General features: G+C 42.4%; 1 protein-coding gene and 1 long non-coding RNA gene across 2 annotated transcripts; one reads left to right on the forward strand and one right to left on the reverse strand.

The window, feature by feature from the left end:
- Positions 1-96: 96 nt before the first annotated feature.
- Positions 97-5,383, reverse strand: LOC144589038 (uncharacterized). The gene is made up of 2 exons (XR_013544895.1): positions 5,287-5,383; positions 97-3,494 (listed from the first exon to the last, which is right to left on the reverse strand). It is a non-coding gene; the product is annotated as an uncharacterized LOC144589038 (long non-coding RNA).
- FAAH (fatty acid amide hydrolase) lies at positions 2,637-26,334 on the forward strand. Its single transcript, XM_020783375.3, has 15 exons — positions 2,637-2,900; positions 6,654-6,767; positions 8,481-8,624; positions 10,563-10,696; positions 12,213-12,419; positions 13,107-13,147; positions 14,736-14,860; positions 15,659-15,784; positions 16,953-17,050; positions 18,925-19,024; positions 19,792-19,832; positions 20,536-20,575; positions 22,274-22,382; positions 25,168-25,313; positions 26,102-26,334. The coding sequence occupies exons 1-15, from the start codon at positions 2,733-2,735 to the stop codon at positions 26,228-26,230; spliced, it is 1,722 nt and encodes a 573-aa protein (XP_020639034.3). The 5' UTR covers positions 2,637-2,732; the 3' UTR covers positions 26,231-26,334.
- The last annotated feature ends 133 nt before the right edge of the window (positions 26,335-26,467 follow it).

The following is a 26,467-nucleotide window of genomic DNA, read 5'->3' on the forward strand; positions in this document are numbered from 1 at the left end:
GCCTCATGTCTCTTACTTCAAATCAGTAAACACAGAGGTATTGTCCTACTAGGCCTCACGAAAAGAAACATGTCCTAATAAGATGGGATACGTGCATTTCTAGAAAGCTTTTCAACTGATGTTTATTACATTGTGTGGCATTATTAAAGGTCTTTTCTATTGCACAGGAACTACAGCATATTTGAGAAAGTACACATATAGCAGTATTTCTTATTTGACAATGCAAGAAAAATAATAAAAGCACGTGTGGCGCCTGGAAGGATTACCAACATGACTGTGGTTGAAATCTTGTTGCTTAATATAGTATGCTGCACTAGAGTAGACTCATTGAATCATTGGAGTTTTGGTGAATCAATTCCAAGTTTCATTGTTTCAAATGGTCCTTCTCTATTTGTAACTTAAAAGTATGTCATAACTAGACTAGGCTCATTTGAATTTGTGTAACTTAAAGTGTCACACTCTTTACTGGAGTGTAACCCTATTCCCCATGTGAAGCAACAAAGATGAAATATTGTGTTGCTGGTGTTATCTCTAGACCAGAGACCTGAGCACACCTACGTAGCAGTGTGCCCCACTATAATAAACAAGATCTAGTTCAGACTAGGGTAGGGAAGTTTCTATGTGTCATAATCCTGGGTGTTGTTTTTCTCTTCAGCGTGGGGGAAAACTCTTAATGTGATATCAAACCAGTGTTGGCATGAATGTACAAGATTTTAAGGTGGTCTTTGTAATTTTTTTTAACAACTCAGAAAGCTGGCACTATGAATTCTTTTTCTTTAAGTTTACATAAAAATGTGGCTATGGGATGGAAGTAACAAACTGGTAAGGTTAATACAGATACAGTGGTGCCCCGCTTGATGATTACCTCATTAGATGAGGAAATCACTTAACGATGAGTATAGCGATCGCAAAACAATGTATGGGTTTTTTTCGTTTAACGACGATCGGTTCCCTGCTTCGGGAACCAATTTTTTGCTTAACGATGATGAAAACAGCTGATCGTCGGTTTTTCAAAATGGCCGCCCACTGTGCAAAACGGCTCCCCGCTGTGTTTTAGGACTGATTCCTCGCTATACAGGCACCAGAAAATGGCCACCCTATGGAGGATCTTCGCTGGACGCTGAGGTATTTCGCCCATTGGAACGCATTGAACTGGTTTTCAATGCATTTCAATGGGTTTTTTACGCTGTTTTCTACAGCGATTTTGCTGGAACGGATTATCCTCATCAAGCAAGGTACCACTGTACAGGCTGTCAGTTTCTTAAATATATATATATCCAAGCTAATTCTCTTGCTTGATTTTGAGTTATTAGCAAGGATTCTGTGTCTATGCATGCAGTATTCAGGAGCTGGGTAAGATGAGGGTCCCATCACCTCCTGGCAAATAGAAGGGGAATATATGGAGGCAGTGACAGATTTTACTTTCTTGGGCTCCATGATCACTGCAGATGGTGACAGCAGCCACAAAATTAAAAGACACCTGCTTCTTGGGATTACAAACCTAGACAGCATCTTAAAAAGCAGAGACATCACCTTGCCGACAAAGGTCCGCATACTCAAAGCTATGGTTTTTCCAGTAGCTATGTATGGAAGTGAGAGCTGGACCATAAAGAAGGCTGAAGAATTGATGCTTTTGAATTGTGGTGCTGGAGGAGGCTCTTGAGAGTCCCCTGGACTGCAAGGAGAACAAACCTATCAATTCTAAAGGAAATAAACCCCGAGTGCTCACTGGAAGGACAGATCCTGAAGCTGAGGCTCCAATACTCTGGTCATCTCATCAGAAGAGAAGACTCCCTGGAAAAGACCCTGATATTGGAAAGTGGGAAGGGAAGAGGAGAAGGGGACGACAGGATGTCAGTTTCAGTTTGTAATGAATACCGTGAAACATTACCAAAAAGAGAAGCAAATATTAAACCTTTTAACTGCATGCTCGTGTCTGATTGCTAGAGATGGAAGCACAATGAATCGCCAGTAACCAAATGATTTCATGAACTCAAATACATTTTGTATGTGTGCAAATTTGTAAAAGAAGTGGTTTATATAAGGGCAAATCGTATAAAACAAATGTATGGCTAGGATATACCTTTTATTTGACCACTATAAAATCATATCAGGTACAATCCGAAAAAACAGCACAAAAATCACATACGTTGCAAGATTTTGCGGAGAAGCCCTATTTCCTAAAGCTCAGCACAACCTCCTCAGTGCCAAATAACTAGACAAAAGTCCAAAAATTGATGTTATCCCAGGGTGTACAAAGATTTAAAACCAAGCTGCAAGGATGTTTGAAAAGGCAGCCGCAAGAGAACAGGATTCAGTTTTCAGACGTGTAACATCACCAAAGTGGGTTTCTCCACAAAAGCTTGCCATTCCTATGATTTTATAGTGGCCCAATAAAAAGTATCACACCTTTATATTTGTGTGATCTTGGGGACCGACCACGTGGCCCTATCCTCGTTCTTCAATGAATAAAAAGGGTATCTGGAAAACCTGGTCTGGGAATTATTAAAGTAAGGGAAAGAGAAAAGGCACCATTACGCTATGTTTTGTCACGGGGAAAAATCCCTTGGGGTGAAAAATCCATGCCAGCTTTTGCCAGTGTGAGGTTCGAACCCATGGCCCGTCCTCCGCTGGCAGAACCTCGCTGTATTAAGGGGAAAGCCTGAAGCGGGGCGGAGGGAGGACTGTTGGCTAGGAAGGCGTGGGAGGACGCGCTTCTCCGAGAAGCGAAGATGGTCATCAGCCTTGTTTCTGCCCTCCTGTGCTGCTCGGCCGCGACGATCCTCCTGCTGCAATGGCGACGGCGGAGAACGCTCCAGAGCCTGATCGCCGGGGCTCGAGCGAGGCGAGGGCGCTCCCTTCAGGACATGGAAAAGGCTGCTCGCAAGTTCAGGCATCAGGTGGGTCGTGGGAAAGCCGCTGTCCTCGGGAGCGCGCCGTGCCTTGCGCTACGGGCCGGGGAATAGACGCCAAGCGAGGATCCGTTAAGGACTTCAGACTCTGGGTAAAGAAATCAAGGTCCAGTCCTGGGACCGGCGCGGGGACATCCCCCTGTCACTCTTACCCAGTTTTGCCAGGAAAAAAAAAACGAGCAGAATCGCTTGGGGCACCTTCAAGGGGAACAAGTTGGATTCAGCATCACCTTTCGTGGGCTGTAGCCCACCTCCCTCCAACGCCGGTCCACAGAAGCTCACGCCAAAGAAAGCCTGCTGCTTAAGGGCAGTGCAAATCTGTTTCCTTTCAGGGTGCCACAGTGTCACCCCGTAACTGTTAGGCCACACTGTCATTTGGCATGACATGTACACAGCAGCAATTTTCAAGGGTCTTTGGGTAGAGTCGCCGGAAGGTTCCCAGGAATTTTCAGTGTTTTTTTTTTTAAAAAGAAGCATTTGGTTTGCTGTTTTCGTAGACTACTTGTTTCTTTCTTCCCACGTTTGGCAGCTGATCAGGTTGGTGTAATTTTTGCACTGGCGACAGAGTTTTTGAAGTTGTGGCTGTATTAGTTGTACAAGCATTTCAACAAGAAACATAAAGCAAAAGAAAGAAAGAGAAAAAGACATTGAGGTGCCTTAAAGACTACCTGCTGTATTTTAAGGTAACCCAACATTGTCCACTTCATCAGACATAAGAGTTAGAATACAGAGACTACATGGTGAGACATGCATGCAAGGCTCTAACATAAAGGGAGAGTTGTGTTTGGTTGCATTTCACACCTAGAAATGATTTAAGACCCAGTTTGGTATTCAGTTCTTTTCAAGCCTGGTCCTGTGAACAGTGATTAAAGGAAATTAAAGGAAACAACAAAGAAACAGCCTGTGGTAATGCAGAGAATGGCAAACGTTACTTTTGAGCCTTGTTCTGAAAAGGCAGGTCTGGTTAATTGGGAAGGAAAATAACATTCGATTATTGTATAACTAACATTATTTGGTAATTTTCTCTTATGGGTCTGTCTTACAGTAGCACACATAGTCACCACCCTCTGGAACACTGTACTTACAACTATTTCATCTTTGACAATAAAACCTGTCTCTGGAACTGACATGGGAACTTGCATGGCTCCACAATATGCAAATATATTTATGGCATATATTTATATGCAAATATATTTATATGCAGTATTTATATTTATGGAACAATGCTTTCTTAACTGTTGTACCCATCCTATTTAAGGCACATTGATTATAATTTTTTATATGGACCCATGGAGAGAACACCCTAGAGAAATTCCACCAGGATTTCAGTGACTTTTATCCAAACTTAGCCTGGACCAGTGCACACAACAGGTGCATTATCTTGACACCACTGTGAAGCTACAGCATGGCTCTCTTAGCACCATGCTACATCAAAAACACACTGATCAGTGTACCTAGTTGTATGCCTCTACCTTCTGTCTTGCACACACCACTATATCTATTGTTTACAGCCAGACCTTCAGGTACAATCCCATCTGTTCAGACCCACATGATAGAGACTCCAAACTCAAGGATCTCCAAAAGGCATTTCTCAGACTAAATACCCATCCAGTACAGATAAAGAACAAATTAAGAGGGCAAGGTGAATACCCAGAAGCAATCTACTGCAAGACAGACCCAGAAAAGAAAATGACTAAACTAAATATCAGTAATTGCCACTTTTAGCACATAAGTGAGTGAGTGAGTGAGTGAGTGAGTGAGTGAGTGAGTGAGTCTGTCTGTCTGTCTGTCTGTCTGTCTGTCTGTCTATCTATCTATCTATCTATCTATCTATCTATCTATCTATCTATCTATCTATCTATCTATCTATCTATCTATCTATCTATCTATCTGATTTTTATACCACCCATCTTGGTGGTTTACAACATGAAAGTAACAATAATCATAATATAACACAGTATAATTAAAAATCAGAAAGTTCAAAATAGTACATTTTAAAATACATAGGGCCATTTAAAAGTAGGTGGTAGTTACCACTCACAAACATTATAAATGATGGTTGTTGTGGGTTTTTTGGGCTCTTTGGCCGTGTTCTGAAGGTTGTTCTTCCTAACATTTCGCCAGTCTCTGTGGCCAGCATCTTCAGAGGACAGCACTCTAGGCTGAGGAATCCCCAGAGTCAGACTTGGAGCCCCCCAGCAGAGTGGGATTGTATTTATAAAGAGGGCCTGTGGTGTGGAGGGGGTGTTCTAGTCCAGCTAAATGTCCCAGGAGGGAAAAAAATACAGACCAAAACCCTCCACAATGCCCATCTTACTGGGGAGAGAGGAAAAGGAAGACAGAGGCAAAGTCAAGCGTGAAACTTTCTACCTACCTGCCTTCATTGTGGACATTCTGGCCTTCACTGATTGGAGTGATTCAATACAGTACCAGAGGAGCTTTGACACTAGGCCAAAACTAGGACACTGTCTGAGATGCCAGTGCTTCAAAATGGGTTCATTTTGAAGAGCCAGGAGGCCCGAGACTTGGAAACAAACATTGGACTAATACAGTTAGTTAGGACTGCATACTAATTAGCTGAGATAAATTACTAGACTTAGGAGAAAAGCTATCCACAACTTTGCAGAAAAGTTACTGAGGACATTCTGAACCTATTACATATTAATTGGCTGTGTTCAGGTCCAAGGCCCAATAAACCCAACTGAGCGTGACCCTTTGTGTCTTTAGTTTATGGAACAAAGGCTGGTTGAGGGGTGCCCTGCCAAAATGGATGGGACTGGCAGAGCTCTCAGAGTGCTTCAAAGGCCTGTTCTATGAGAAAGATAGAAGAGGCACAACAGAGCAGGACCAACTTAATAGAAGCTCTTGAATGAAATATTTTCATGTCTTTATTTACAAGTGGAATCTGGCTGCCTATGAAATCATTGGAGATACTAAGTCTGAAGCACCAGGCACAGGATAAAATAAACCAGCACTGATGAGGACAGTTTCAGAAAGTTAGCAAGACAGGAAGAGCCATTAAAAATAGCAAAAATGAAGTGCCATCATTACCTAGTGAAATATAAAGTTTGGGAAGATGGAGGATGTCTGTTTCTTTACTTATGTATAAATATAAATCCCTGTCTTAATGTTTAAACTGGAGGAACAGGAGAGAAATAGGAGACGGGGCTAAGCAGATTATGCCGTTGTTCCACTTACATGCTCTTGATCTTTGTTATAAACTTAATTTCAACTGGGCATAGTGAGCTAGAACCAACTGCGTTATTACTTAATAGCTGAAGTCCAGTAGTGTCCCAATTAAAGTAGGCCCACCAAATCAGTGGAACGTACATAGGTGTTGACTAATCCACACTGATTCAATGATCCTACTAAAGTGGTGACTGACTCCTGGATTTCAGTCAATATGTAATATCATATTCACTCTATTCTGACGGCTTGACCACAGTGACATTGGGTGTCCTTTAGCAGCCTAACTGTTCTCGCACAACAGGCAGTTCTTGTTCCTCATGTTATTGGTGAGAAATTAAGAATTGGGTAAGTTGAGGCAATATGGCTTTCTTGTGGTCCAACGGGAATTTGATCTAGGGCCTTCAGATCCAAGTAAATACACTGGGCTACATCAGTCTCTGTAATGAGATTTGCTTAGAAAGAGATCCCATTTTTGTTGCATAGAAAGAAACAAAAATACTTGTTATGTGTATGGGTAGATTAACTCAGCAGCATCTTTTACTTCTCTTCCAGAATCCAAGCCACCAACCAGATCCCATCTTGTCATTGTCTCTGCCTGAACTCTGCGAGAAACTCAGGAATGGCTCACTCTCCCCTGAGGCTGTCTTCTATACCTACGTGGACAAGGTGAGGTGAAGCGTGGCTTTCAAACCAGCAAAACTGAAGTGAAATTTGTGTCTGTGTTTATGGCAAAAGTTTATTCTGTAATCATGCTCTTAAACACAAGTAAGTGGTGCCTCGACTTAGCAACGTCCCGACTTACAACCATTTTGAGTTACGACCAGCTTCAGTCGCAAAATTTTGCTTCGACTTGCGGCTGGAGCTTCCAGTTACGAACAGAAAAAGGCAGGGGAAAAGGTGGGAAATTCAAATCGCTGACCATTGGTAAGCGAAGAAGCTGCTTCTTTGTCGCTCTTTCACCCCGGCAGTTACAGTGAGTGGGATTGGAGGAGGCATCAGACTGCCTGCTTTTAAAAAACTGTTCTGGGTGGGTTTTGCAGTGTGGTTCTGGGCTGGGGGGGTTATGTTTCTATGCTGTGATGGGTTTTGCAGGTTTGTTTGTTTTTTGGTGTGTTTTTTCCATTTCCAATGGGTCTTGGGGGGTTTGTTTGCTTTTTGGTTTCCCCCCCCCCCATTTCCAATGTGTCTTAGGGGTTTGGTTGGTTTTTGGGTTCCCCCCCATTTCTGATGGGTCTTGGGGGTTTGTTTGCTTTTTGCCCCCCCTATTTCTGATGGGTCTTGCAGGGTTGGTTGCTTTTGGGTTTTTTTCCCCCATTTCCAATGGGTCTTGCAGTCTGTTTGCTTTTTGGTTGCCCCCCCTATTTCCGGTGGGTCTTGCATGCTTTGCTTGCTTTCTGCTTTGCTTTTTTTTTGCATTTCTGATGGGTCTTGCATGCTTTGCTTGCTTTCTGCTTTGGTTTTTTTGCATTTCTGATTGGTCTTGCACGGTTTGGTCTTGCACGGTTTGCAAGCCGCCCAGAGTAGACTATGTCTAGATGGGCAGCATATAAATGCAATAAATAAATAAATAAAATAAATTTCTAATTTACTTTTTTTGCATTTCAAATGGATCTTACACAGTTTGCTTGCTTTTCTTTTTATTTTCCTCCTTTGGCCAGAATGGATTAATCACGTTTCCAATGGGTCTTGCAGTGGGTTTGGGTTTTTTTTTGGTGATTTTGTTCTTTGGCCGGAACAGATTAAGTACATTTCAATGCATTCCATTGGGAAATGGTGCTTCAATTTACGACCATTTTGAGTTACGACCATCTTCCAGAACGGATTAAGTTTGTAAGTCGAGGCACCACTGTACTCAGATTAATTAAAGGTGAAAATTCCTTGAAGATGGTTGATTGATTATGGGCATCTTATCATTTCTGAATTTATTTTATCATTGCTGCTTTAATACTGTCAGATGTCACAACATTCTCAGTATTATTCAGGTAAGAGACAATGGCTGGAATCCTGCTGACAATTTAGGCATCCATGAGAGAAATCTTGTAAATTGGGGTAATGAATTGCTACCAATTAACAAGATGCTGATTGTGTTCCTAGTCATGTGCTGGCACAGGGCAAGTATGTGACTGATACCTTATTATGCAGTACTTATACCCTTGCATAATTTGCAGGTAGGATTTCAGTGGCTTGTCTTAACTTTTTGTAGAGATGGTGAGAAAGTTGTACAATTTATGAAAGCAAAGAGATTGAGAAAGAGAAAGGAGCTTGAAGATAGTGCTGTTGTGTTTCATTTTGAAGTCGATTTCTTCCAAACCCATTCCTATTTGATGGATTTGGATCATCTGTGAATTGAACTTAACTGCCTTTTCCTGTTTTTCACAGGCCTCAAAAGTGACTCAAGATGTTAACTGTGTGACTGATTATCTCAAAGATAGTGAATCCCAGCTTCTGCATGTGAAAAGTACAGAAAAGAAAGGGTTGCTCTATGGTGTTCCTGTCAGTATAAAAGATTCCATTGACTGCAAGGTACAGCCAGTGCTGGCTATGGCCAGTGTGCTAAGCATTCATGTGACAAATCAGTAACTGAGTTTTCTTTTTTGTTTTCAGCATTTCTTTTTCTATCATGGGCATATGCTTTCCTTATGCACTGAGATTGTTTTGTTTTAAAATGTCCATTAGAGATGGGGTTAAACTGCAAAGCCTCTGGGCTGCAAGGTCGGAAGATCAGCAGTTCGAATTCATATGACAGAGTGAGCTCCTGTTGCTTGTCTCAGCTCCTGCCAACCTAGCAGTTTGAAAGCATGTAAAATGCGAGTAGATAAATAGGTACCACCTTGGTGGGAAAGTAATTGCGTTTTGTGTGTAGTGGCGCTGGCCACGTGACCATAGAAACTGTCTACAAATGCTGGCTCTACAGCTTGGAAACGGGGATGAGCATTGCCCCCTAGAGTCGGACACGACTGGACAAATTGTCAAGGGGAACCTTTTTACCTTTACAATAATTCGTTCCACAGAAATCGCTGCAGAAAAAAAATGTCGCTATGCGATATTAAAAAGCCCATAGGAATGCATTGAAACCCCTTCAATGCATTCCTGTGGGCTTCAGACTCACCTTTAAGCGAAGATCCTCCATACGGCGGCCATTTTCGCTGCCCGGTAAGCGAGGAATCCGTCCCAGAAAACAGCGGGTGGCCCTTTTTTTTACCCGGCGACCATTTTGAAACTGCCGATCAGCTGGGGGAAATCATCTCTTTGTGATAATCGGTAAGCGAAACAGGGAACCGATCATCGCAAAGCGAAAAAAAAAATACCATTCAGGCCATCGCAAAGCGATCGGAAAATCTTCATCGCTACGCGATTTCGTCATTAAACGGGGTGCCCGTTAAGCGAGGCACCACTGTATTTGTATTTGTACATGAATAACCCCACACTGCTGGACATAATGAGGGTCCGGCCCCCTGGATACAGGCCGGATCGTCCGTTTACATGTCTGCAGTGGCTGCTGGGTCCACTCTCCCAATCTCCCCAGAGCTCGTGGCTGACTAGCTACTCATCAGCATGACAGGGAGACTTGTCTTCCCTCCTTCTGCCAGGAATGGATAGTTGAACATGAGCTCCGTAGCAATTGGAAGGGAAAGCGGAGCCACTGCTGCCGGCGGACGCATGAGTGGATGGTCTGGTCCCAGGGATTCAGATCCTAGTTATGTCCTAGTTATGTCCAGCTGTGTGGGGATATTTTTCCCAGGTGTCAAATCATTCACAAAATAAGTTATCATACCAAAATCCTTTGAGAAAAATCTAAAGTAGTTGTGTGATTGCACAATAGTGCATGTTTCTGTGAACATAGTCATGCCACATATAACTGATAATCATTTAAACTTTTTTCATTGCCCGTCATGTTCAAGATTATTGAAACACTTGTAAAAAAACAATTTGTTCCCATGTAGCAGCCAGAATCCTGTTTGGAACTTACCAAGCTATGCAACCGGCACAAAATAATGTTACTGGCCTGTGACTTTAAAAAAAAATGCAAGCAGCAACCTGTTGGTTAGGCAAATCATTACCTCTCTGCATAATTTAATTCCGGTCAATGACAAAAAGATAAATTTAACAATGATTCCATCATTGTTAAATCTGATCATTGACAGAAGGTAGTAACTTGACACATATTTTTTTTCCTTTGTTGTGCAGGGTAAGAATGCATGTGAAATCTATTGGCAGTCTGGAAATTGTATTCACAGTTTTTATAACAACATAAAGAGATTGTGTTTAATCTGTTTTCCATAAGATGAGGGAAGGCTTTCATGGTTATTGTGACATATGTTCCTTCCTCGGTAAACAAGATGAAACTATGTTCTGTTGTCCATGGTTACACTTGTTGTTGTCATACTGAGACCTGTGCAGACATATGATATTTAAAACGGAAGCTGAATGTCGCCTTCATTTTTTAATCTGTTTTTCCAGGGACATGATTCTACGTCGGGTTTCGTGAAGTGTCTCAACCGACCAGCAACAACTGATGCTGTTGTAGTCCAGGTGTTGAAACATCAGGGAGCAATTCCATTTGTGAAAACCAATGTCCCTCAATCTTTGATGAGGTAAATCACATAATCTTCCTCCTCCTGGTCTGTTTATTGTGTCTGTTGACTTCTATACAAACGCTTAGCAATTTGCTAGTTGTTTTCAGATATCTAGCATAGGCATCCTTCAGTCTCGAGAGACTATGGTAACATGCTCTGAATCGAGGAGTGTCCTCTCCAGAACATGAAGCCCGGGTAAGGTAATATGGAGGATAGGCTGTTACCCAATCAGCAGATCCCCCCTCTCCACATTGCTGAAATGGTCCAATGCAAAGGCAAGGGCCAATACAACTGGTTCCAGCAATGTCGCAGGAGTTGGCAGAACAACACATGCTGCCTTCGGGACTCCAGCTCCGGATTTTGCCTCGAGGTTAACTCCTGAAGCCTTTTCCATGAGTGGATATAGCCACAAGGCAGTGGAGGTTTGGAGTTTCCCTTCTCCTAGATGGGCTGCCTTCCATGGCTCACGGGTCCCACCTACCCGGCCTACTCTTTAATAGTGCAAAAGTATGATCTGATCCTTAAAACTTTCTTGGCTCCCCGGCTTATACAAATCTAATTGGCTTTCCTATTTACCATATTAAGGCCAGATACAAAATTTGAGACACGCTCTTTTAAAGCAGGAAGTCCCACCCCTAGGCCCCACCCCCAGGCCAGATATCAGAATGCTGTCAAAATGTAGCTCTTCTCTTCCTTAATGTAAGCCTTTTCTCTATAATAAATGTATGATAACAAAGCACTTGTGTATGATAAATGAAATACATGCAAATGCTAGCTAGGTCCATATTCCAGCTGTCCTTGGCAAGGAACATGCAAAAGATCTAAGTGGAACACCAAAAACTGGCACCTGATTGGCCTAATGCATGGCTTAGAGCCCATCTTTGTGGTGTGTGAATGCATCCAATCTCGATACCATACTAGTACCAGTTCCCATTTATCTCTGTTCAGAGCAGCCAAGACTTCCCTGCCTCTTTCCTCATGGAAAACAGTCCTTGCCACCCAAAGGGGCAAGGAGTACTTGAAGGACATCCACATTTTTCACTGATCAGTGATAACAAGGAGATTTTTCTCCCACTATCTTGTTTGCCATCACAAGTGGGAGGGTGGGGCTCCTGCTCTTCATTTTGATTAGAGATCACAAGAGGGATTCCCAGCTGTGCAGTTTAGTATACACAAGGGCGTTTTTCCCAGTAAATGGCTCTCAAAGATGGGATCTGCTGTTCTTTCCCTTGCCCTTTTCCAGCTGTTACATTGTCTGTTTTAATATGGCAAGCTGAAAGGCAGGGTATAAATATATTAAATCAATCAGTCAGTCAATCTATTTATCTATTGGTCTGTCTTCCTACCTCCATGGGTTAGTGTCTGGAGAAGGGGATAATTTGTCTGAGGAAGACTCCTCTATACCCTCTGTGAAATAGAGGTCTTCTTACAATCTAAGCAGTTGTACAAGGGAGCTGATAGGGCCTGGAAGGTGGCAGCTGGTGGTGTGGGATGACCTGTTCTTGTATATTCACTGCCTTTTCTTCCTTCTCAGCTATGACTGTAGCAACTTAATCTTTGGTCAGACGGTGCATCCTCAGGATCACACCAGAACACCAGGTGGTTCTTCTGGAGGGGAAGGTGCTCTCATCAAAAGTGGAGGATCCCTCCTTGGCATCGGCACCGATATGGGAGGAAGCATTCGTCTCCCGGCGGGTTTCTGTGGGATTTGTGGGTTCAAGACCACGGGCAACAGAATTAGGTATTTTGACATGACAGATCCTTGAAAGATTGCTTAAGACTTCTGGTAGAAGCTTCCTCTAGATCTGGTGTATAGGGTGTTCTCTGTAGCATCCAGATCCTGTGGGCAAGAGACACCCAAAAAGGGAGTAAAAAATAATGAATTCAAGTAACAAACACCAGCAAGTTACAGTTATTGCAGAGACAAGTTATTGGGCTATGAGAACTGCTGCTTTTATTGTGCCCTTCTGAGAGCTTGTACTCAATGATCTTGGGCAAAGCCATTTGAAGTCGTACTTCTGAGATTGCCTGTATGGAATTATGCTATTAGTCTTTCTCCTTGTACAGGTGAAATAAATGCCAGTTGTGAACATACATTCTCTCTCTCTCTCTCTCTCTCTCTCTCTCTCTCTGTGTGTGTGTGTGTGTGTGTGTCTGTGTGCATGTGCGTGTGCATGTGTTAATTTATTTAATTTATTAAGTGTGATAGATTCCCATTATGGAAGAAAGGCAACCTTGAAATGATATAATACATTATTGAGATGACATGTACTCTGTTCAGAAGAGGGGAGCTTCAGTGATGTTTGAAGCAGGATCTTCTTTAAGGCCTGTTAATAGTTTCCCAGGTAGAGCATTTGTTTTGAAAATTTGAAATCCTGACTATTTTCCTAAACTGCTTTTCTTCTGCTGCTGATTTTTCTTTTAAAAGCAAACAAGGAATTATGGCAGGCATCCGTGGACAGAAATCAGGTGGGTAACTAACACTTTGTTTGGTTAAGGTAGAATGTGAAGGAGATGAATATGTGGCACTTTGATGTTCTTATTTCATATCTGATCACACCAGTTGTACTGTTTCAAGGCTTGGTGCCTTCTGGGCCTCAAAGTAAATAGATATGGTGACTGCTTGGAGAAGAACAAAGGCACTTGTGTGATACAAAGTTTACTGAAAATAGTGATGAGTGCACCCAATAGATAATTGAGGAAAGGAAAGCTTGCCATGCATCTTTCCTAAGGAGACATTGAATGGTGTTCTATGAGGCCTAGATCCCTTGGATGCTGGCACCTCCTCCCTGCTGTCGGGGAAATCTAAATCTGCTCATGTAACTAGGAATTTAGAGGCTTTCCAATAGCTATGTGAAACAGATGGAAGTTAGCAAGAAGGAGGGGAACCACTGAAGGAAATATAATTCCCTTTAGCAGAAAATGGGGCCTGAGCCCATTGCCATGAGAAAGGGCATAAATACCCTTACTACCATGGTGAGATAATTAAAGTCAGAAGTTTAGGCAACTGGTATGTGCTTATATTACATGTAGAGATGGCATGAAATACTTTGTACCCCTTTAACATAAGTTGTCTACATGGCAACACAGCTGCCACATGTTCCTTTCACACACACCCTTTGCCAACACCTCCACTCATTAGCCAGCATGCACTGCTCCATCCCTCCCAATTGCAGGATCTTCTAATCTGGGCAGGAGCCTGGACTTCCCTTCACCACCTCCTCCAATAGGCCATTCAGATGAGAAGATGTCACAGGGATTTCTGCAGCACTGCCTTTGAGTGGCCAGCTGCTAGAGGAGGCAGAGAAGGGAAGTCCAGTCTCCTGCCTGATCTGGAAGATTATGCAATGGGGAGGGACAGAGCAGCATGTGCCAGCTGGTAGGTGGAGGTGCTGACAAGGGGGAAAGGGGAAAGGAATGAATGTGCTGCCACACAGACGATTTATTATGAAGAGGCATGAAGTGGTTCATGCCCATCTCTAATTACGACAGGCTGGGACTTAAGTACTGAGAACAATTCATATAATCTTCCATGCCCATTCCTAAACTAGCAATGCGTCAAAACACAACATAAAGTTGATGAAATTACTGGTTTGGATCAAAATACCCAGAATTTCTCAGCTAGTCTGGCCAGTTATAAAAAGGGAAAAGATTTGAAGAATATTGGTGAAAGGTCTCTGTGAGCATTGGGGGCAGCATGTTATCCGCCCTTGACCTAAAGTAAATGACTAGCTCCTCAGCTTTGACACTCAGATTTTTTTGGGGGGGAGGGGGGAAATTTGGTGTTCTTGGATTTATTGTGATGTACTTTCTGTAATAGAAAAAAGAAAGCTCTAGCTGAGCTTGGAAAGCTGCCTTTTTTGGACTAGGACTCTGAAAATCTCCACATTGTCTAAGGAGAAATTTATCACATTTATCAAAGAAAGTAGCATTTCCAAGTTTTGCATTTCAGTGATTTGGGGCCATGCAAACTTGACTTATTTTTTTCCCCAAAGGTTTTTCCAGGCCTGAAACACTAAATGGCCTAAACTGCCATTTTGTTCTTTTTCTGTTCTAGTTACTGCGGGTGTAGGTCCGATGGCAAAAGATGTTGACAGCTTAGCTCTTTGCTTGAGAGCACTTTTGTGTGAAGAAATGTTCCGGCTAGACCCCAGAGTACCACCTCTTCCCTTCAATGAGCAGGTAAGAGATCGGAAGGTATGGGGCACTGCTTTCTCTTGCGCAGAAGTCAATAAATAAGAACTCTTTATCTTCTCTTTAGGCAGCCAGGCAGGCCACCTCTAGTAGTTGTTACCCAAAGTGCAAAATTAAAATGTTATTTGCACTAGAATCCAAGCACAGTATGTTATTGCTGAGGGCCTTGTGCTTCTCTGATGTGCTCTTTCCATGACTTTTATTTAAACAAGCAGTCACTTAAAGCATGGCACAATAAATGAGGGCTTGCGGTGAAAATATCTTCTTCCATGAAGATTCTATCTGGTCCATACTGGCTTCTGGTTCATTTCTGAAGATAACTCTGTGACTGAAGGTAAATTGTCTAAGATGTTCTGAACTGTCTGGGGATCAGGATCCTTGAAGGGCTGCCTTTTTCTGCACGTACTTGCCCAGGTAATTTGATCAGCCTTTCAGGCCCTTTTTTAGATCATACCAGTCCTTGAAGAGGAACAGAGAAGGACAGAGGTCTTTTTGTTTTTGGTGGCAGACAACTTTTTAGCGTTCCCTCCTGGAAACATTAGCTTAGTGCCATCCTTGCTTTCTTTTCAACATCAGGGATGTCAGGGGCTGCATACCATCAGTGGACAGGGGTGCTCATGGCATATATAGGCCAGGCAAAACCACCCCCATACATTACCTCAGACTTGTATACCTCATTCATGCATTCTCCTTCCTCAACTGATCTGTGCAGATTTTCAGCATGATTTTGTTTGCCATGATAATGGCCTTTTGAAATTGTTTTCTTCACTTCTGTTATTGCTACAGGTATACTCTAGCTCTCATCCTCTCCGAATAGGATACTATGCCACTGATTCTTTCACCATGCCAAGCCCCTCAATGAAACGAGCAGTACTGGAAACCAAGCAGCTTCTAGAGAAGGCTGGCCATGTGGTATGTGTCCTCCTTCCCTCCATCCCTTCCCCCATGCACGCTTTGTGGACATTGTTGATATCCCTTCCTCACCTCAGGTACAGAGGGAAATAAGCTCTAAGCAGCTAGGAGGCATGTAAAGCAAGACAAAAATCCCCCGTACTGCACTGCTTTTGAAACCAGGAACAAATATTTCCTGTGATTTCAGTAGACATTTTTCTTGACTGAGGCAAATACTGTAATGCAGTTGGGAAGGAGAGTATGTTTGTTTGGATTGTAGCTGGAGAAGAAAGGGCTAAACCTCCCCTCCACGGGGACTATGCTCTGCATGAAAATCTCTCTTCTAGCTACTTACTTCTGAGGACAAAAGAATTATGTAATCCTCACCTGGAATACTGTGTCCTGTTCTGGGCAGCACCATTCAAGAATGATATCAAGAAGCTGGAATGTGCCCAGAGGAAGGTGATCAGGGTGATCAAGGTTTTTAAGCCAAGCCATATCAGAAACTGTTGAGGTAGTTGGGCATCGTTAGTCTGTTGAAGAGAAGACTGAGAGGCAAAGTGATAGCCCTCGTTCAATATCTGTAACGCTTTCATGTGGAAGATGGAGTGATCTTGTTTTCCTCAGCTCCAGAAGGTAAGAACTGGAATAAGGGATTTTTCTTCTTTGTTCATGTCAAAAGCAATCTGGTGGTGCTTGTGGAGTAGAAGGATCAGTCAACAAGGCACTATCATTCTCCAGAGGGCACCCAAATGTGTCCACAGTCCTCACATTCTAGTAGGGGATTTAAACTACAGGAAATGACGGAATGGATTTCCTTGCAAGGTGGGGAGCTATCCTTCATTGTAGGTTTTTAAACAGAGGTTAAATGGCTAATTGTGAGGGATGCTTTAGGTAAGCATTTCCTGCTTTGGCAGTGGGCTGGATCTGTTGTGCTCCCTCAGGTTCTAGTCTTCTGTGGTTCTATGGCTGAGGCAAAATTGTAAATGATGTTTGAGGATGTTTATGCAAATATATTTCCCTGTTTTCTTGCATGTATTTTGGCTTCGAGCTGGGCTTGTCTATAGCTGTCATATTTGTATAAGGTGTGAAACCAGGGATTGCCCGGGACTGGCAGTAATCTATGACCTTGTGGCACTTACCTTCATGTCGACGGTCCTCATCTTGTACTTTTTGCTTTCCTTTTTAGTTGATCCCCTTCCAGCCTATTCAGGTGGACCATTTTATGTTTAACATTGGTACCAGAGGAGTTTTTGCTGACGGTTGTGCCACCTTTCTAGAAAACTTGTGAGTATTGTGTAAACAGTCATATATAGTGGAGGGCAAAAAAAATTATCATAGAGCTAAATTTGTATTAAAAACTTGACTCTTCCTTTCTGTGTTCTTGTTTATTATTGTCTGTGGGAGAAATATGGCTTACTATGTTCTGATGCAGAAAGAGGAAACCACTTCTGACATCCCTGCACCTGGGAGAGGACATGTGCTCGTGGCTTAGCAGTGGCTTATGCTGCGGCAGATGAAAAAAATTGTATAAACTGTTGACCCTTTCTATAATTTCTGACTCAGCTTTGTTAGAGACTCTGTAGCTCTTGTGGACCAAAAACAGCCATAGGGTGTAGCATGTGGTTCTTTAGTGGCTTGATGCCATCTAATTTAAATTGATTAATACAGGTTCCGCAAGAAAGTATGGTACAAATTAGGAAAGATGTAAATCAATCCAAGAGGGTGCCAGCATGGTTAGTGAAAGCATCAAAATGTTGTAAAAGGTGGGAAAGGCATTCTTTCAAAAGTGGAAATTCTATTCTATTGAGGAAGATTAAAAAGGAACAACGTTTTGAAAATTCAAATATCAGTAGATCATGAAAAAGTCAAAAATGAATTAGAGAGGCATATTGTTAAAAACATCAATGTGTAAATAGCAGTGATATAATTATGCATCTTTACGTACATGGGAAGCAGAGGAACGTAATGTGAGATGATAGGTGTGTGAAATGATTGTTAAAGAAGGATGTGGAGGTTGCAAAGAAACTGAATGCATTTTTTGTGTTGATTTTTACTGCAGAAGACACTGGGCCCAACACTGCTCGAGAACTTAGGGTAGCCATTATGACACACTCTTCCAAAACAAGAGAGGAAGATTTGTTGCTGGTGGGGATGTACTAAGGAAATTATAAGTAATCCTAATTTCTGTCTCAGTTGGAAAGCATAGTTAGAGATAGAATAGTTAAAGAAGAACAGGTATTCTTGGAGAAGAGATAAGCATGGTTTCTGTAAAGCGAAATCCTACCTTCTCATCTTTCTACAATTGACAGCAAATGGTTTGACAACAGTAAACCAGTGGCTATTCATGGACTCTCAAACACATTTAGGTAAAGAACTGTATTTAAGGTCTTCTCAGCAAAGTTAGCAGTCTTGGGATAAGCAGATGAACCATTTTATGGATGAGTTACAAATTCAATAAACATGAGAAGAGAGATTAGGAAGAAGTGGAGTGTTTTCAGAGAGGAGAAAAGTGGAGATCTGTAGTACATAGTGTCTCTTCTTAACTTAATGTGTAAACTATGTACGTGTCTGAGCATTAAATTAGGTGAATTTGTGGAGACCCACAAATTATTTAGGATGGACACTGGGAAAGCTATTTTGTCAGCTTCTTAGGGCATCTGCTAGGCTACCACTAGAAATTCATGCTTCATTAGACAGTTGTTTGGTTTAATTCAACAGGACTTTCCTCGTGGGTCACATTTTAACCTTTTCAGATGCTGCATCAGCCCTTAAAAAAATCTTAGTGTTAAAAGTAGCTATTATGTTTTTTCTGGGAAATCTCTGCTGAATGTGGAAATGCCTGTCAAGGTGAATCCTAAATGCCACATTTTCTCCAAAATGTAAATTAAATCCCATGGCTGTAGAGAACATAGTTTTTGAACCACAGTAATGGGTGCCAAAGTGGTGTAATGGACAGAGAGGCAGCAGTGAAATTACTGCTTAAATATCTCACATGCCTTGAAAACCCTGATGGGTCATTCTAAGCCAAATGCCACTTCACAGCACATAACAGTGTAACGGTGGTTGTCAAAGTCCTGGAGCCAGAAATTAAAAAACTAAAATGAAAATAATATTCACAGTGAAGGTGGTGGAATCTGATGGTCTTGATTGCCTTTCAGCAAAGGAGAGTCTTCAGACCCCAGATTAAAGGACTTGCTATATATAGCAAAGTTGCCAAACTGGTTACGACACCTCCTGTCCTGGATCATCAGACCAATAGTAAGACTTCTCTCTCACTAATCTGCTCTGATTTGCACGTGCTGTTGCATTCAAATTTTTGTAGATCCTCTCCTGCTTCCTACCTCTTATTCTCTTTCCCCTTTTCCTGTTTGCTCTTTTGTTTGCATTAGTTATGATCTCATGAGAAGTCCTCCTTTCTTGCCCTCCAGCTTGATTTCTTTACCATATGGGCCTTGGGTTTCCAAATACAGATTAGCCTGCCATTGATCTCCTTCGTCAGCTTTGGAGATTTTTGTTATATGGAATTATAGGACAGTCTATATTTTTCCATACTAGGCTCTCATTTTCCTTAATGGAGAAGTTGCAGGCTGTTTTGGAACAGAGATTTGGGGTTAGGCACAGAAATATGAAGGATACCCATTGTGGTGTAGTGGATAGAGTGAAGGACTTGCACTCAGGAGGCCTAGGTTTGAATCCCTGCTCAGCCATGGACATTCAGTGAGGGTATAGAACTGGTAAAGCCACTTCTTAAATATCTCACAACTTTGAAAAACTCTCTTAGGGTCACTATAAGTCAATTCTGACTTGATGGCACATAAACAATACAAATATGAACAGCCTTGGCTTTGATTTGTCCTTGATTAATCTGAAGACTATAGTTTGAGCTGCAATACATACCATTAGAATGGTGGAATGTGGGAAAACTACTGCCGAGTTGTCTGCCTCATGGGTTGGCATGCAATTATAATTAAAATGCTTTGGCCCAATTATCTTAACATACGTTGTCAATTATTTTCTTTCTTTAGAGTCCTCGTATATCAGAAGCGCTGAAAAATATGACTGAGAGGTAAGGCTACATTGACAGAAAGGGGTCTCTTATTATTTTATATGTCTGTGGTTTTATCATGATTTTAATTGACCATATCTGTATTTTAAACAATTGTGACGGCTTTTAGCTAATACAATAAACTTGAACTTGACTTGACTTGACTTGACAGAAAGTGAAAAACTTCTCCGACGATCACTTCCTCTTATGCTAGAAATTACACCTTGAAGTCTCCCTATGCACCAGAGAGGAGTTAGAGCTCTCCTTATCTGCTTCCTTCCCACAGCTGTGATCTATCATATCTTTGCTGTGCTGCCTCATCAGAAGCTTTCTGTATGTGTTTTCTTGGCAACAATGAGGGATAGAAACATGCTTTTTAGAAAAACTGAAATTCTTAGGATTTTGAAGGCTCCATTCTAGACCAAAAGCCCACAACTGTAATCTCTGATAACTATCTGAGTTACTTCCTCCACCGCAAGTTTCAGATATAACAGCATCCTCATTCGGTACAGAGAGGTTTTTGTGCCTGTATTAATCACCTCAGGAATTGTTATTCACCAAAGCTGTTATGGAGGTTTGCCATTAACAAGGAACATCTTTCATTGTGCTGTCTAGGAATAATGGGATTTGTAGTCTAACAGGGTACTGAGAAAGGAGGAAAAGATGACATGGAAAATCAAATTCATTCTTTTCTCATTCATACTCACTTCCTCTTAAATTTTAGGTCTGTGAAAGAGCTTTGGGTACTTCACACTGAAATTGAGGTAACAATTTTAGGACTGCTCTTTAGATGCCTGTGCTCATAGCATAAAGGTCAAGGAAGGGTTAAAGGATGTGCTGTGTATTTTCGTAGCCTCAAATCACAGATGTTCCAAGCTGTGAGAAAGTACAACATTTGTTTTAAAGGATCGAGCTGTTATATGAAAACTCATTTGGCTTCTGGGTTCAGCCATATTACCTGTTGCAGCTCTTGTCCCCTTCTGCTTTAGGCACAATTTGCCTTTTTAAATACCTGCGCACAGTGAACATCCACATGCAGATGTCTTTCTGAATGGCTGTCATGTAGGAACAACCTTGTAGTCTGCTGATCATGAGTAGTCCACAGCCATGTCAGCATTCCCCTGGCTAAGACCCTAAGCATACATTATAAAAATACCTGCATAGTCACTATCTTTGTCAGGTAAGGCTGGGAAGGTGCCAGCTCTGAAACCCTGGGCAAGATTGTCCATGAGCAAGACTGACCAGTTGCGAAGCAGTTTCTCCTGTTCCTGCATCCATCTTGGAACATAAGTGGGAAACGGCAGCTGAATATTCTCCTCCTGTGATCTCTTGTTAGAGCAGATGAAATCAGGATATTTTTAACATGGGATTCCATCTTGAATAAGTTTACAGGCTGCAAACTCTCACATTTCTGAGCTGCAAAACTAGGAAATCCAAAAGAGAAAGGAATTTCAGGAAGCCCTACAGCAGTGGGCAGGGAACAGGGGTAAATTATCCCAAATGGGGTAAAAATGAAAATCCTGGGGGTAATCAGCAGTGCTACCCCCCACCCACCCACTCCCACCCCCTGCAGCTGAACCTCAAAGTGGAGAATGATTAAAGTGGTAGGAAAAGCCCCCCAACTTTGCATTGGCTGTCTCTAGCAAGCATGTCATTGCTAGCACCACTCTGGCAGCCATTGATGATGATTAAATCCTCTGTGAGCTAGCAGAAATTTAATGCAACTTGCTAGGCACATTGGACATCTTACTACTCCCTATACAACCCCATGGTTGGAGTGCAATGTGTTCCAGCAAAAACAGTGCATATCTTTATTAAATTTGGTGCATCCTGCTAGTTCAGTACATAGCCTGGCAGCCATTGATACTGATGATATATCCCACTAGTTCAGAACACAGCCTGTGTAGATTCAATAATATTTTGAATTTAAGTAATGCATGATTTCCTTCCTTTCAAATCAAGGGGGTAATGTTGATGTATATAAATTGGGGGGGGGGTAAAAGGTAAAAAAGTTCCCTGACCCCTGCCCTACAGGATGGTTTGTGGATGTTACGTACCAAAAACTGTGGCTACTTTCAAAGCCATCCTTAAAGTATTCTTTCATACAAGGTTACAGCAATCAAAGGGACAGTTGAGAGGAGCCCATGCAGTGCCATGGTTAAAGTGTTGAACTTGGTAGAAACAGCCCAGATTGTAGTCTTTACTGAGCTGATGTGCCCATCACAGCTTGGTGTGCTTTATCAAGTTGTTGTAGGACGAACTAGAGGAATCTGTAGAGGAATTACATGGCTAGGCCAGTATGGGGAGCATAACACTTTGCACTTACTTAATTCAGTGCCTGGATAATCTCATTCCTTTAGTCTAAATGGGGGTGCCCTCATGTTTGCAGTTCCAGATATGTTCCTGTTTGTTGCCTCCTCTGTCCCATTTTTCATGCCCACCCTTTTCTATGTTCTCCTTAGAAATACTGCCAGAAATTCATTGCTGAATGGAAGAAACTGGATCTAGATGTGATGCTTTGTCCTGAACTGGGTCCTGCTTTTAAGATTGGATTCCCTGGAAAAGTATCAGGTACTTGCATGTTCTGTGGAAAGTCAGATATGCAGAAAACACTGATGCCCTTTGGAGTATTTGCTGATATTATGTCACTCACATTATATCCTGATTTTTTGAACCAGAATTGGGCAACACATGACTCTTCAAAGGTAGTCACATACTGCAGTAATCTAATCTTGGAGTGACTACACTTCTCCCTTCTAGAATACTGGGGTTAGGGGTGTCGGACTCCTGTGTAGCTCAAAATCTGTGTATAACTCTTATGCCCCAGAAATTTAACTACGAATCATAAACCGCTGATACATATGTTTTTTTAAAAATATCTTAATCAAAAAGCTCCACCATCCCTTCTCTTGTGTATATAGGGCAATTTTGCCACATTTTGTGGGCTTCCCGTTACCCCTGGTAAATTAATCTGTCTCTCTCACATGCATATTCATAAACATACAGTGGTGCCTCGCTTAACGATGTTAATTCATTCCAGCGAAATCGCTGTAGAATGAAAACGTCGTAAAGCGAAAATAAAAAACCCATTGAAATGCATTAAAACCCGGTTAATGCATTCCAGTGGTCTAAAAACTCACCGTCCAGTGAAGATCCTCCATACGGTGGCCATTTTCGGTGCCTGTATAGCAAGGAATCCGTCCCTAAGCACAGCGGGGAGCCATTTTGAGCACCCGGCAGCCATTTTGAAAACCCGACGATCAGCTGTTTTGATCGTCATAATGCGAAGAATCGGTTCCCGAAACAGGGAACCGATCATCGCGCAGTGAAATTTCCCCATTTAATACATCGTTTTGCGATTGTAATTGCGATCACAAAAACATCGTCGTGAAGCGGATTTGTCATAATGCGGGGTAATCGTTAAGCGGAGCACGACTGTATGTACATATATCTTTGCAAAATGGTTTCTCAGTGCAGGGTCACTTGGCAGTAAATACTGTACTGCTGCTTGACTAAACCTTAGTAGAAGCTCTTGATCCAAGAACAGTTACTTTCTTTGATTCACCTCAAGGCAGACAGTCCATGGCTTACTCAGCCCTACTCCAGTTGCTGAGAAGCATGGAATGGTTGTCTGGAGTACATCAACCAAAAACATTACATGTTTTTCCAGCTACAGCTCTCAGAATCCCATAACATGCATAGCCAGTGGCCGTATTGTCTGTGGGATTGTGGGAGTTGTAGAGAGACACTCACAAACAAAGTAATTGAAGCAAACAAACAGGAAGAGGGGAGGGGCAAGAGCCCATTTCCATTGCTACCTAGTGTTAGTGCATGCAAGATTGTTGCCATCTCATGCACTTGCCACTCCGAGCATTTGACAACAGTGAAGACAATTATAAAATACAATAAAATTCCATAAAAGTAAAAGATGAAATATAGGAAGGTTCAGACAGAAAAGGCATTGGCAATGGGATTACCTGCCCAGTGAACCACAGGCCTCTTGGAATGGAAACTTTCTTATCTTTCAGCAAAAGAAATTAAGAGAGGGCCTCCTGAGCCTAATGGGACATAGACTTCTGTCATCAGGGCACAACTTTTTTTTCTGTCTTCATTTATGGGGGGTCCTATCCTAGCTGGGATGTAGAGGAGGGCCTCTCTGCTAGATTTTAGATCATAGGTGGGCTTGTAGAGCAATCCCTAGGGAAGCATGGGCCCAAACCATTTGATGTTTTATAGGCAATTTTTAGCCTTTTAAGTTGTGCCCAGAAATGAGCGGGCAACTATGCAAAGCACCTTTCCTAAATATGGGACCTTGTATAGGGTTTGTACTACATCTCCCATCATGCCACCAAGTTGGCTGGGGAATGATGGGGATTATAGTATAGAACATTTGAGAGGGAGCACGTGTGGGAAAGCTGCTTCACAGGTTTACTGGTGTTAAGGAAAAAAGGAGAAACAGAATTACATGGAATTTCAGGTTATCCTGGTACCTCCTTGTAGATGGAGAAAAGCATAAAGGGCAGAATTGATCCTTGTGGGAATGCCAGGAACTAGTAGCAGTTAAATACATCAACACTAGAAGGAATGCAGCTAGATTTGGGAGAGAAATCCTATCTCAGCCCAGCTCTGGCTTTCAGATTGTTGTGGTTCTATAGCCTTTTTATGCCACTAAGTATAAATGTGATCTGAAGTAGCTGAATAGATAGAAATGGCCCCAAATTGCTGCCACAGATCACCACTGGTGGTCCTCATCCCAGAGGCAGTAATTAGGCAGCTATTTGATGATGATGATGATGATGATGATGATGATGATGATGATGATGATGATGATGATGATGAAAGGCTCCCCCAGTCCTGAGGCTCTTAAAATGCTCTCCCAGGGCAAAAGGGAGCCTCAGAATCTAAAACAGATGGGGAAAGGGAATTTAAAATAAATCTTAGCAGTGGGAGCATCAGTAGAGCTGGGAGCTTTCCCCACTTATCCAGGCAGTCAACCACTCATCGGCTGTGCAAGGAGACTCCCAGTTCCGCCTCCTCTCCAGACTGACCTTTTTAAACTCACTTTTCTTGCCAGTGGTTAAGACATTAATGGCCATGTGTTACGTTATTTTGAGAGGACAGCACTTTTACACTGTTATACAAGCTGTATACTCAACTGCTTTGCATTGTAGACAAGTGTCACATGCAAAGATATACTAAATGTTGTCACATGCAAAGATATACTAAAATGTTTATTAAATGTGAGGGGGTGTACTCACTTCTTTGATATACTATAGGTCTTGTGGTAGTCATTCTTATAATTATTGTATGTATTATGAAAAGCAGCCAAGACCCTTTTTTCCTTATTTCTCTCCAGTAGGTTCAAGTTACACTCTCTTGTTTAACTACTTGGATTTCCCTGCTGGAGTGGTACCTGTAACAACAGTGACCAAGGAGGATGAAGAAGAACTGAAAAGTCACAGGGGATACTATAATGACAAGTGGGACAAACTTTTTGTGAAGGTATGTCACTGGTGATGTTGTGGGAAATTTGGAAGTGCAGAGGCCTATCATGACAGTCCTTGTAGCCAGGCCTCCCCAGGGAGAGTCCACAATATGGGCAGTTGAATCTACCTGTTTCAGCAAATAAAGAGCAGTTCTTATGTTAAGTGGATGGCTCTTAACTGTCCTTTCAAAATTGCTACAAAATGCTTTGTGTTATAAGGATGCTCTGCTACAGCAGGGGTCCCCAACCCCCGGTCCGTGGCCTGGTGCAGGTCCGCGGGCTTCCTGAAACTGGGCCACAGAGGTACGGCTCTCTGCCCCTGCACACATGCACAGTCGGTGTGTTGCGCTCGCAGGTGGGTGCCGCACTCATGGGTGGGCATGTGACATGCCTCTCCACAACCTGACACACCCCTCCACAAGCAGGACACACTCCATGCAAGCATGATACACCCACCCATGAGCACGGGGTGCCTCCACCCCCCTGCGCATGGAGCCCACACACCCCGAACCAGTCTGCGGTCCCAAAAAGGTTAGGGACCGCTGTTCTATAGTATACCATTCTTGGGAAAGCACATTCTCTCTCTCAGCCACTGTGAGAATTGCAGCCACATTTGGAAGCAACAGGGAAGCCTGTGGGGTACTACAGAGGATGTCATAGTCCTTGGTACTCAGAAAGTCCTGGGGCTTTGACCCTATGAGCCCTGGATCTACTACACTGCTGCATGTAACAATAGCAAAAAAAATGGTTTTGGTTGTTTTGGACACTTAATACAAAAATATCTTCTTGTGTTTTGTCCTTGTAGGCAATGGAAGGGGCTGTGGGATTCCCAGTGGCTGTTCAGTGTGTGGCCTTGCCATGGCAGGATGAGCTTTGCCTCCGGTTCATGAGAGAAGTGGAGAATCTGACCAAGGAAAGATCAAGGGTATCTTGAGCCATGATGCAGAAAGAAGAAAGCTGGCAAGTTGCCCTCAGCTCTAGCCAACTTTTCGTAATCATTGATTTTGCATGTCTGTTTTGATTAAATATGTGAAATAATTTTGCATATTTGGTGGTTGATTTTTTCATAGTGTTGCTATGAAAATGCAGGATGTCAGTGCCATGGCTGTCTTGTTGTACGGCTGTAAAACACTTTCACAGGAATGGTTCTGTAATCTGTGCCGTAGTAATT

Source organism: Pogona vitticeps, chromosome 4 (genome assembly GCF_051106095.1).
Source record: "Pogona vitticeps strain Pit_001003342236 chromosome 4, PviZW2.1, whole genome shotgun sequence".
In the NCBI taxonomy this organism is placed as follows: domain Eukaryota; kingdom Metazoa; phylum Chordata; class Lepidosauria; order Squamata; family Agamidae; genus Pogona; species Pogona vitticeps.